Consider the following 12,648-nt stretch of genomic DNA (forward strand, 5'->3'; position numbering starts at 1 on the left):
AGGCCCAAAGTGGAAACCGAGAAGGTGTGGAGACACAAAGGCTGAACCTCCTGGCGGACAGATTTGGAGCCAGAATACAAGAATGGGGGCAACCGAGGGACAGAGTAAGACAGGGGACTGTGGCAGGGCAGGCCAAACAGACTTCTGAGAGCTGTAGGTGGAGGCTCCTGCCAGTTTCCTCCCTAAAAGCACAGATATAGGAATGCTGGCAGCAGACAGGAGTGTGGTCAGAGAGGAAGTGAGAATCCCTAGGATAAAATGAGAACTCCCTGTTTAAATACTAAGAACCTCTCTGAGAAGTACAAACATCTGACTGAGAAACCTTCCTGTGAGGAGGGTGGTATGTTCCCATTCACAAGAAGTAATGGTAGGGAGAATAAATGATATGGTCTCACTTAGCAGCAGGGGCTCAGACACCCCTATACTGACCTATCATCACTAAAAGACTGGTACAGAGGAAAGGCTAATCCATCCTGGCAGGAAATGGCATCACTCACCAGACAGGAAGGGGTGGCTCTACCAACCCCAAAGGCTTCTGGGAGGGCCAATCCATGGAGGGTTGGCCTTGAATGTCCATGTCCCTCCACAATCCTCCATCTTGGCCGAGAGGGGAGCCAAGGCTCCTAGATGTTGGGTGAGGCAATTATACCCCCATCTCGTCATCAGTGATCTCGCAGGGATGCTAAACCATCAAATCCCAGTTGGGAGGAAAGGGGAAGAGATACCATTACACCTGGAGCCACAGGTCAAGCCTCTAGAGTCAATGTAGCCATGAAAATAGCTCTAGGGACCCAATAATTGAAGGATAAAGGCAGAGCCTCCCCAGAGACCAGAGAGATGGTGAGGCCAGGTTTCCATGGTAACTGATTTCAATGCAGCCTCTTCCTAATCCCAGATTGAGGGAGAATAAATTTGAGGGAGACCAGGGCCTAGCGATGAAAAAGAGCCATAGGAGTACAAAAGGGTGGAAGAGTTGTTACAGGAAGGTCACATCATCCTGGCACTGGCCCCAGTACCAGTGGGTCTCAAAGCCCAGCTTGGTACTCTCATCCTCTGGTGGCTCAGGAGGTCCACCTTGGAGCCCCTCCCCTGGGGGCTTCCACACAGCCCTCAAGCTTCCTAGCCTGGTGGCTGTCAGGTCCACCTCAGTCCTGGCCCTCTCCCCACAGGGTATAGCCTTTGCCCAGTCCATCTCAGGACGGGGAGCCCCGGGGGGGCCCTGTTCATCCAGCTCGCTGGGGGCCACTGTGTCCAGGAAGCTGCCAATGGAGACACTGTCCAGCCGGTCAGTGGAGCTGGTGTCTGGCAGGCTGTCCCAGCTGCCTCGCCTTGAACGGCCTGGGCTCCCGCCTGTCAGGCTATATTGGCTGCTGGTGAGGCTGCTGCAGTGGCTGGTCCACGTCCCCCGCTCCTCCAACAGCCAGCGCACTGCCTCAATGCCCTCGTTCAAGGTCACCAGCTGCTGTAGGATCTTCACGTCGACGGCTCGCAGGTAAGCCTAGGGGAGTGGGAGAAGGAATCAGTTCCAGGTTCTGGGCCACGGGTTTCCCCAATGTTTCTAGAGGCCTCTACCTTGTGATCCAACCAACTATGCTTCACTTTCAAGAAGCATGGAAATAGAATGGTTTGGAGTGTAGGCTTTAGAAGCAGAGAGACTGCTGTTTAAAATCTCAGCTCTACAACTGATTAGCTATATGACTGTGGGCAACTTTCTTACCTTCTTTGAGCCTGGGTTTCCTTGTTTGTGAAATAGGGTTAGGTCACTCACCTCACAGGGTGGCTGGGAGAATTTTGTGATGTTGTTTTTTAGGCACTGAGCACTGTGCCTGGTACAGAGTAAAATCTCAGTAAGTGTTAAGTATTAAAATCCAATCCTACTGAGATTTGAACTTCACAGATAGGGTATTAACTATTGAACCAGTCCAGATTCACCAGTAAGACTTAGAAGCAGTCATCCAAAGAGTAGCCTGATAGGCGGCCAAGTGTTAATTGGGAAGTAGACTGGGCCAAAATGAGGCAGGAGCTGGGGGGGTAAAGAAGGCGCTAACCTGGTCATCCTTCAGGATGTTGGTAGCAGCTGCTGTGGGAGGGAAGGGTTGGCTAGAGCTTCAAAGGGTCAGAATCTCACTGGCTGGGGATTCGGGGCTTCCCTCTACTATACACCAGTCTCCTTGTCTGCACTGGGAGTAAGTTTGACTTACTGGGTAATCTCTAGGGTCCCTTCTAGCTCAGATGCACTGAGTTATCTTCCCCAAGCACAAGTGTGAACTTGTCCCTCCCTTGCTCAAGAACCTTTTCAGGCTTTGCACTGCTCTTAGAGAATAAAATCTAAGCACTTTAGCAGCAGGTATTCAAAAGCCTGTCATAATACAGCTCTTGCCCATCCCTCTAACTTCACCTCTAGCATATTTCTGTGGGAACCCCAGGTCCTGCCACACACAACTTTTAAAATTTCATTTTATTTAGCTTTACTTTTTTCTTTTTTGGCCGCACTGTGCAGCATGTGGGATCCCAGCTCCCCGACCAGAGACCAAACCTGCAGCCTCCGTAGTGGAAGCGTAGAGTGTCAACCATTGGATCGCCAGGGAAGTCCTAGGTTTACTTTTTTTTTTTTTTTTTTAAATATTTGGTTGCACCAGGTCTTAGTTGCAGCAGGCAGTCTCCTTAGTTGTAGCACGCAGGCTCCTTAGTTATGGCTTGCTGGCTTCTTAGTTGCAGCTTGCCAGCTCCTTAGCTGCAGCATGCAGGCTCCTTAGTTGTGGCATGCAAACTCTTAGTTGCGCCATGCATGTGGGATCTAGCTCCCTGACCAGGGATCGAACCTGGGCCTCCTGCATTGGGAGTGTGGAGTCCTATCCATTGCGCCACCAGGGAATTCCCTAGCTTTACTTTTAATAAAAGTAATAGATGTACATAGATTAAAGAAGCAAACAGTTCTCAAAGATTTATTATGAAAAGTAACAGCTCCCCCATCTTAGTCCTAAATCCCACTTTCCAAAGAGAGCTACTATCGCTTTTTTAGCTGTTTATTTTGGTACTTACCTTCTAATTACCAAATAACTATTTATTGATTTTTTTTTCTTTTTTGGGGGGTACGCAGGCCTCTCACTGTTGTGGCCTCTCCCGTTGCAGAGCACAGGCTCTGGATGCACAGGCTCCGGACACACAGGCTCAGTGGCCATGGCTCACGGGCCTAGCCGCTCCGCGGCATGTGGGATCTTCCCGGACCGGGGCACGAACACGTGTCCTTACCTTCTAATTACCAAATAACTATTTATTGATTTTTTTTTCTTTTTTGGGGGGTACGCAGGCCTCTCACTGTTGTGGCCTCTCCCGTTGCGGAGCACAGGCTCTGGATGCACAGGCTCCGGACACACAGGCTCAGTGGCCATGGCTCACGGGCCCAGCCGCTCCGCGGCATGTGGGATCTTCCCGGATAGGGGCACGAACCTGTGTCCCCTGCATCGGCAGGCGGATTCTCAACCACTGCGCCACCAGGGAAGCCCTACTTATTGATTTTTAAGTTTTAGGTATTTTCTATTGACTTCACACACAATAGAAGTTTAAGGATTTAACTCTTTCATCCTACTCCCTACTCCTCTGCCATCTCATACCCTTCCCATCTCCTCATATGCCCAATATATGCAATAAAATTAATTATTCAGCATTTACCTTATTAGGATTTGGAAATGCTATTCACAGCTAAGCCATGTGGTTTACTATGGTTACTTTTCCTTTCTTACAACTTTAAGTTTTCCTTTTTAGATAATAATAATAATTATTATTACTACTGCTACTATTTTGCTTAGTTTGGTATATCATTATCAGTAAGTCATCCCTAAACTCCCTCCCAGTTGTCTGAATTTCCCTCTCAAGGTTTTTAAACACAACATATGTTCTATCTATTCCATCTTATTAGAGGCAGCTCTTTAGAAGCCTTCCGATCTGCTCCAATCTGTCCCTGCTGCACAACTGTCCTCCAGAGATCTCCCTTCACTATCACCTTGGGGATTCAACTTTGCCTCTCTCCTGAGTTGGATCCCTGTTTCCTGGATCCCAGATCTTCTTTATTGATTACTCCTTTGTGTGTGGTGCTTTTCCTCCAGTAGCTTCCTGATAAAGTCTGCATAGACTATACCTGCATAGGAGATATATTTGTTGAAGCTTCACATGCTTTAAAATGTTATTTGCTCCTCACACTGTTGACTGTTTAGCTGAGCATAGAAATCTAGGTTGAAAATAATTTTTCTTCAGAATTTAGAGCATTGTTCCATTGTCTTCTAATTTTCAGTGTTACACTTAAAAAGTCTGATGCCATTCTGATTTCTGATTCTTTGTATATGACCACCTTCCCACTCTTTCTAGAAGTTCTTAGGATCTTCTCTTGGTGCCCAGTTTTCTAAGTTATCACAGTAATTTGCCATGGTGTGATTCTGTTTTCATCCACTGAATCTGTCACTTGTTGGGCTCTTTTAATCTGTAAACTCAGAACTTCAGTTCTGGAGATTTTCTTTAATTATTTCATTGATGATTATTTCTCCTCCAATATATGTTTTTTTGTTCTTTCTGGAAATACCATTATTTGGATAGAGGGCACCCTGAAAGGATCCTCTATTTTTTTTCTCTTCCATCTCTCCCTATATGTGTTCTAGTTTGTGAAATATTTCAATATTATCAACCTTTCTATTGAGTTTTTCATTTTTTTCCTATCATGTTTTTATTTCCAAGAGTTGTTTCTAGTTCTCTGAATGTTTTTTTAATAACGTCCTGTTTTTGTTCATGGATGCAGTATTATCTCATCTCTTTAAGGATATAATTAATGATTGTTTAAGTTCTTATCTCCCTGAATTATCTCCATTTTATTCAAGTCACTTTTTTCTGTTTGTATAGGTCTATATAGTTAAAGGGCTTCATCAGATGTCTTACAATCTTTAGCTGCTGCTCATACTTCAGAGTGGTCTCTAAAAAGCTGATTGGAAACTCTCTGTGCCTGAAGCTTGCCAGCTCTGAACATCACTAAGGGTTATTTTGCTAGGATGTTTGACTGGGTAAGGCCTGTAGGTAGTACCTTGCGTGTGTGTGTTTTTTTTTTCCTTGGGTTCATCACATTCACTATATTATACCCATCTAGAGAGTATAATGTAAGCAAAGCTGCCAATGTTCTGGGAGCCAAGAAAGGGAAAGGCTGGGAAGGGTATTACATAGCATTTAGTATATTTTAACTTAATCCCTCTTGCTCTCAAACTTTGCTTGGTGTCTCCCAACCTGGAGATCTTTGGTTCTATTATTTTTTAAATATATATTACTTGATAAATGTTTATTGAATTATTCAGGAAATAACTGCTTTAGTCACACCTACAATGATAAGCCAGAAATCAGACCAAGTATTTGTACACTGAGAAGAATATAGGCACTGGAATTAAACAGACCTGGATTCAAGTTCCAGTTTTGCCATTAATGAGTCATATGAAATTGGAATATTTTTTTCCCTTTAAACCATCATTTCTTCATTGTAAAAAGAGGATACTATCTAATTTAAAGGTTTATTTTCAGAAATAGAAGGGGCATTAACAGGCATAGCATACTGCCTGACAAGTATTCACTAACCAATAAATGGTAGCTATTTGGCTTTACATATTACTATGCTTAATTTATCTACTATGGCATAAGTATAGAAAATTTTGTACCTGAAATTATTTGTGTTTTTGGAAGAACATCACAACATTTGGAAGAATATTTGTTGACTTCAATTAAACAAATGATTATTGGGTACCTGGATTTTCTAATAATTACAAAGATAATGGAGAAACTCTCCCTGCTTAACAGAAGCTTACAGTTTCAGTAAGGAGATGTGGACATAAATAACTGAAGTACCACAGACTGCACAGACTATTAATGACACAGGATAAAAGAGATCATCTTCAATTATTTCGTGCTGGGGACAAATTTTTTAACAGTGAAACCATGTAGTCCATGACCAAACTAAATGTATTAAACAAAATTTTTCATACTAAAAATGCTTCTCCTGCTTTGTTTTCTCCCCTCTTCCTTTCCTCTTTCCTCCTTCCTTCCCTCCTTCCATCTCTTCCTTCCTGCCTTCCAGTCTTCTTCCCTTCCCCTTCCTCCCTTCCTTCTGTTCTATTCTTTCCAAAACTTACATTTCCAGTCTTCTGCAATGATAAAGGAGTTGTGGGCACTTGGTTGCCCAGTTGGGGAGGGATTCTTAGAGTATGATTCTTTTTTTTTTTAGTATTTTATTTATTTAGTTTTTGTCTGCGTCAGGTGTTAGATGTGGCACACCAGGATCTTTCATTGCTGCGTGGGCCCTTCGTTGCAGTGTGTGGGTTTCTCTCTAGCTGTGGCACGCAGGCTCCATAGCACATAGGCTCTCTAGTTGTGGTGCGTGGGCTTAGTTGCCCCGCGGCATGTGGGATCTTAGTTCCCCGATCAGGGATTGAACCGGCGTCCTCTGCATTGCAAGATGGATTCTTAACCACTGGAACACCAGGGAAGTCCCAAGTATGATGCTTTTTTTTTAAAAATAAATTTTATTTATTTATTTATTTATTTTTGGCTGCGTTGGGTCTTCGTTGCTGCACGCAGGCTTTCTCTAGTTGAGGCTAGTGAAGGCTACTCTTCGTTGCAGTGCACAGGCTTCTCATTGCGGTGGCTTCTCTTGTTGCAGAGCATGGTCTCTAGGCACGTAGGCTTCAGCAGTTGTGGCTCACGGGCTCTAGAGCGCAGGTTCCGTAGCTGTGGCGCACGGCCTTAGCTGCTCTGCGGCATGTCGGAGCTTCCCGGATCAGAGATCAAACCCGTGTCCCCTGCATTGGCAGGTGGATTCTTAACCACTCTGCCACCAGGGAAGTCCCTTTTTAAAAAAAAATTTTTCTTTTTTTTTAAGATTTTTTATTTGTTTATTTATTTTTCGCTGCATCGGGTCTTTAGTTGCAGCACGCGGGCTCTTCGTTGTGGTGTGCAGGCTTATCTCTAGTTGTGGCACGTGGGTTTTCTCTCTCTAGTTGTGGTGTGTGGGCTCCAGAGAGCGTGGGCTCTGTAGTTTGCAGCATGTGGGTTCTCTCGTGAGGTGCACGAGCTCCGTAGTCGCGGTGCGCGGGCTTAGTTGACCCGTGGCATGTGAGATCTTAGTTCCCTGAGCAGGGATTGAACCTATGTCCCCTGCATTGTAAGGCAAATTCTTTACCACTGGACCACCAGGGAAGTCCCCTGAGTATGACTCTTTTTTTTTTTCCCAATTCTATATCACTAATATAAATGAAAACCAGTATTTTTTAAAAATTTATTTATTTTTGGCTGCGTTAGGTCTTCGTTGCTGCACGCGGGCTTTCTCGGGTTGCGGTGAGTGGGGGCTACTCTTCGTTGTGGTGTGTGGGCTTCTCATTGCAGTGGCTTCTCTTGTTGTGGAGCACAGGCTCTAGGCGCACGGGCTCAGTAGTTGTGGCTCGCAGGCTTAGTTGCTCTGTGGCACGTGGGACCTTCCGGGACCAGGGCTTGAACCCATGTCCCCTGCATTGGCAGACAGATTCCCAACCACTGCACCACCACCAGGGAAGCCCCCGAGTATGACTCTTAAACAGACATTCATCAACCCTTTTGTGTTCAGCTCTATTTGCACCCTCAGATCTAGAAATATCTGAGATCAACTCCTGAGACCTTTGAGGTGCAAAATGGGTTGCTTTTCAACTTTCCTCATTGCTGGCTTGGAATTCAGCTTTCTTCAAGTCTACTAAGTTAGTTACTACTCTTCCTTCTGCTTTCAGCTTCCAAAATTTTGTTCCTATCATATTCTCTCCTGTTCTTGTCATAATGGCTTCATGGCTTTAAAAATAATCTTTCTACTGGCTTTTAGTGGAGTTTCAGGGGGGAATGGAGGTAAATGCATGTGTTTAATATGCCATTTTGAACTGGAATTCCCACTGACTTTATTCAAGGCACAACTCAAATGCCACCTCCTCTGGGAAGTCTTCCCTACACTTCCTTAAGGTGGAATTAAGCCATTCAGTCATGGAGCAATATTTATTGAGTGTTTCTTATAGGCATGGCATTGTGTAGATAAAGCAAGAAAAGACACCATTTCTTGCCCTCAGAGAGTTCATAGTCTAGTGGGTTAAGATAAGACAATGACACAAGCACTTAAAATTCGGTGCAGAAAATACCAGGGGATGCAGATGCTGCACGGAGAGCTGTGGGTACCTAGAGAACCATAACCAGAGGAGTAAGGAAATGCTTCCTAGAATAAAGGACATGAGCTGAGACTTGAAGGTCAAGTGGGACTTAGCCAGACAAAGCCATGGAGAGTCATTCCAACCAGAAGAAACAGCTTGTCTTCTCCAGTTCAGTTGTGCCTTTCCAGAGCACAAATCTGACCATGTCACTCTATAATGAAGACTCTTCCAGGAAGTCCTCCCTGAGTTCCAACAGCACCTGTACCAGAGTGGCTAGTCTGTCTCTCTCTTCCCTAACCCAGACTATGAGTTCCCTGAGAGCAGCAGGTCCTGCCCAGTTCGTTTATGGTGCTTAGCCTAGGATTGGGTAGGTCAGATTCAGTTCTATGATTCTCTTGCCTTTACTATCCTTGGTCCCTCTGCTCGTCCCAGGGCTCAGGGGGCTGGGTTTTATCATGTTGGCGGCAAGTGAATCTAAGGACCAGATTCTATAGTCCTGTGACAGTGGGATTCCCTGACTGTGACAGCATCACTACCCAGAATAGAAGAAAGCAAGGCTTTCTTGCCAGAAAAAGAAACAGTCATTTCACACCATCTCTTTGGAAACAGAAAGGGGATAAACAGCTCAGGAGAGATGCAGCCTCAGAGGCCACTCCAACCCAATTCTCTTCCCAGGGGGATTCAGGTTCCCCATTCTTCCCCTTAACATGTACACATCAAACCCTCTGACCAGCTCTAAGATCACAAGTATGGCTCACTCATGGCTCAATCTCAATCAAGCCCTGGGATAAAAGCCTACAGATCTCAGTCCTAGCTCCCTGATTTTAGAATGAGATTCCCAGACTATTGTTACCCTTCTCTCCCCTCGCCCCCTCCCCCAGGAGGTAGAAAAACTGAGGCCAAGAGAGTCAGAGCTCTGCTCAAGATCACAAAATGATTCAGGAGCAAAGCCAGGACTTGAACTCATGCCTTCTCTCTTCTGGCCTAAAGCTTTTTCTCAAACTGCTCTGTGGGGGTGGGTTGTCATAGCAACAGTTCTCCGGGTGGGAGGATTAAGTAGGGGAAGTTGCCATTGTTTCCCCTTCCCACAAATCCCGGAGTCTGTCTGGTTCAGTCAACTTTTGAGTAGGGGAGGGAGAGGCCTAGAGGCAGTGATGACCTTGGCCTCAAGGGCAGGCCTGCCCCCTCCCTGCAGGAAAGCTGAGTGAGGGACAGTTGAAGGACAGTACTTAGAGGGCTTGGACTAGTTCTGCCACAGCAGCTCCAGGGGAAACCCCCCTGCCCCACCCTTGTCCCGCTGGGTGCCACCTAGTGTGTAGGGCAGAGTGCATAAAGAAACCTAAGATACCTCTGCCGAGGAGGGAGAAAGGAATGGAGTAGGAATCCATGGGGCACATAGGGAGCCTCTCCCTGTTCTGGACCCCAGAAGGCTCCCTCCCTTGAGTTCTTCGTGGTCAGCCTTGGGCCCCAAGCCAGGCTACATCAGGAATGCAGAGAGACCCAATCAAAAGTAAAATGTACCCCTTAAAGTTTACGAACAGGTAATCTCCACCAAAGACAGAAAAGAGTTAGAGCCAGAGAGACGAGGCAGAGAGACGAGGCATGGCTCCTCCCAGTATGAGCTCAGGCAAGCCCCTTAACACCTGCAAGCATGTTTGCTCTGTGAAATGGGAAAATAATGACTGCTTTTCTCACTCCAATGACATGAAAGGCATTTAATGCATCTGGCACAAAGCAGGTCTCAATGGTGAAGATGTAAAGTGTAGGCAAATCACCTGGGTTCAAAGCCTGGCTCTGCTTTTTACTTTCTGTATGACTTGGGCAGTTACTTAACCTCTCTGTGCCTCAGTTTCTTCATCTATAAAATATCACCTACCTAATAAATCTCTGTGAGGACTAAGAGAATATCTTGTAAAATGTTCAGCATGACACCTGGCACATGCACTTGGTGAAAGTTAGTTTCCAAAGCAAGACATTCTAAATTAGCTCTTTCTGGGCCCTGAGCTAAAGTTTGTACAGTGAGGCAAAGCCAGACCCCTCCCTTAGGTGGGCACAGTTACAGCACTCTGGAGAATTTGGCAGTAGCTTCCAAACTTCAAGGCCAAGTGCACATATGGCATTCAAATCCTTCCCCCAGGGAGCCTTTCCTGATTGCTTTGCCCACAAATCTCTCCCAGCGTCTCAGGCTGTCAGGTAGCGCCCATGACCTCCCTCCCAAAGGCACCCCCTCCACAGACACACACACACACACGCACACACACACACACACACAGACACACACACACACACACACACACCCCTCAGCCTGGCACAGAGCAGGGCACAGTGGGGCTCCAGGAAGACCTGTTAGCTGACACACTCACTGTGGGCTCCTGGTTCTGGGCCAGAAAGTGGCTGGCAATTCCTCAGTTCCCTAGAATTGGCCGCAAAGTGGTGGCAGGTGTAAATCACCCCCTTCAACAGAACCAGGGCCCTAGGGAGCCTGGGAGGCCCCAGCTGCCCTTTTGGCTCTGAATCTAGACCAGCAGCAACAGGGAAGGGGTTGGGTGCCTGTTTTCTCCTCTTCTCCCCAAGGAAGTGCAGATGAGATGCAAATATCCAGTATACTTGGGGGTTGGTAGGAAGGAGACTGAGTCTGCAGTGATGGGACTAACACTGCAGGTGCTGCTACGCTGTGTCTGCTAAGGTTCTAGGAACTTTCAAATATTTTAAGTGGGTGTGGGGGAACGTTGGGGAAAGAGGATGTTTTTAGTGGCCCTAGCCCAGGCAGTTTTCACCCAAATCTCTTCTGTGCTGAGTCTTGTGGTGGATACTGGAGCCTCTGAGGAACAAACCCTGGGCCCAGTTTGCAAGAGGAGAAAAAACTGGTTGCCCTATAATGGTGGCTGGGGGCAGAGGTGGCCCCAAAGTGAGGGGAGAGGGGGAAGATTTGTGCTGTGCTAGGTTCTCAGTGCTTCCCAATCCTCACCTCTCCCCTCCCAATTATTTGGCAAAAAAAAAAAAAAAACCAACTGAAAAAACCCTGAGCCCATCAATACTCCACTCACCCTTCGTGGGGAATGCAATTAATGGACCCCAGGGCTTCAAGATTGATCTGATAGGAATCCTGAGGACTTAGGCGGGGAATTTTAACTCCCTCCTCTCCAGCCCAACTCTAGCGACGCGAGTCCATCCCTCCGGCCCCATGCTGGAGACTCCGTGCCCCTGGCCCGTGTAGCCCACACTCACCAGCTCCATCCTCAGCGCCATGATCTTGTCCCCCAGGCTGTGGCCCGTGCTAGGCGCCCCCGGGAGCAGCAGGGCGCCAGAGGTTCCCGGCTCCCACTCGCCTCGCAGCCCGCGGAGCAGCCCTTCAGGGGTCTTCCTGCCCACCTTGCCCTCCACGTCTCGCAGGTCAGGCGTCTGGGACTCCGCAGTCCCCTCCATGCGGGCCTAAGCCTGAACAGGGTTGGGCGACCGGACGCCGGGATCCCGCTCCCGGGGGTCCTCCTTTCACAGCAGCCAGTGCAGAGCGGAACCGGTGGGTCCCCGCCCGCGCTGTGTGGGGGCGGGAGGAGGGCGCCGTAACACTCAGAAAAGCCGCGCAGAGGGTGTGTGTGGTGTGTTGTGTGTGTCTGTGTGTGTGTGTGTGTACATTCGAGTGCTGCGCACACACCTCTGGCTCCGGAATGGGTGAGGCTGGGCGATGCTGGATATGCACCTGAAAGAGCTCAGCGCCTTCTCCTGGCTCCGGAATGGGTGAGGCTGGGAGATGCTGGATAGGCACCTGAAAGAGCTCAGCGCCTTCTCCTGACTCTGGCACTGAGTCCAGCCAGGCACTCAGCAGGCGCCCAATGAATGTTTGCTGAATGAGGTTAAGCATCCTCAGTTAGGGATGTGGGATTTTAAGGAACATTGGTAACAGAAACTACAGAGGGTTTTGGAAGGCTTCCTGGGGTAGAGGAGCTGGATCTAAAACAGTGCTTGGAATTTAGCTAGCCACTGATACACACACACATCCAGTGTAGCCACTAAATTTAGACTAAAGGAGCAACGAGTATTGAAGCTGAAGAGGGCTACATCATGCTTGATCTTGTAAACTGATGCTTCTTAAACTTGACTGCGCATACATGAATTATCTGCGAATCGTTAAAATGTAGATTACAATTCTGTAACTCTGGGGTGGGACCTGAGATTCTGCATTTCTAACAAGCTCCCTGCTGATGGCCATGCTGCTGGTCCAGGGACCACACTTTGAGTAACAAGGTTATAAAAGATGGTTCTAAGGTGCTGGGATTTTATTCTATGGGCAATGATGATCCCTAAAAAACATTTTATGCTTTGGCTTGATTTTGGTTTTTAATACAAGTAATTCCAGCCCATGGTTACAGAAGGATTTATAATGAAAAGATAGTTACCGCAACCTATTCTTTCCCACCTCTAGTCCCACTCCCCAGAGGCAACCACTTTCAGCTATTTTTTC

General features: G+C 47.1%; 1 protein-coding gene across 1 annotated transcript; it reads right to left on the bottom strand.

Moving 5' to 3' along the window:
* Positions 1-976: 976 nt before the first annotated feature.
* LURAP1 (leucine rich adaptor protein 1) lies at positions 977-11,612 on the bottom strand. Its single transcript, XM_007130504.1, has 2 exons — positions 11,415-11,612; positions 977-1,498 (listed from the first exon to the last, which is right to left on the bottom strand). Exons 1-2 carry the CDS (start codon positions 11,610-11,612, stop codon positions 977-979), a joined length of 720 nt encoding a protein of 239 aa, XP_007130566.1.
* Positions 11,613-12,648: the final 1,036 nt, after the last annotated feature.

Source organism: Physeter macrocephalus, chromosome 4 (assembly GCF_002837175.3).
Source record: "Physeter macrocephalus isolate SW-GA chromosome 4, ASM283717v5, whole genome shotgun sequence".
Classification (NCBI taxonomy): Eukaryota; Metazoa; Chordata; class Mammalia; order Artiodactyla; family Physeteridae; genus Physeter; species Physeter macrocephalus.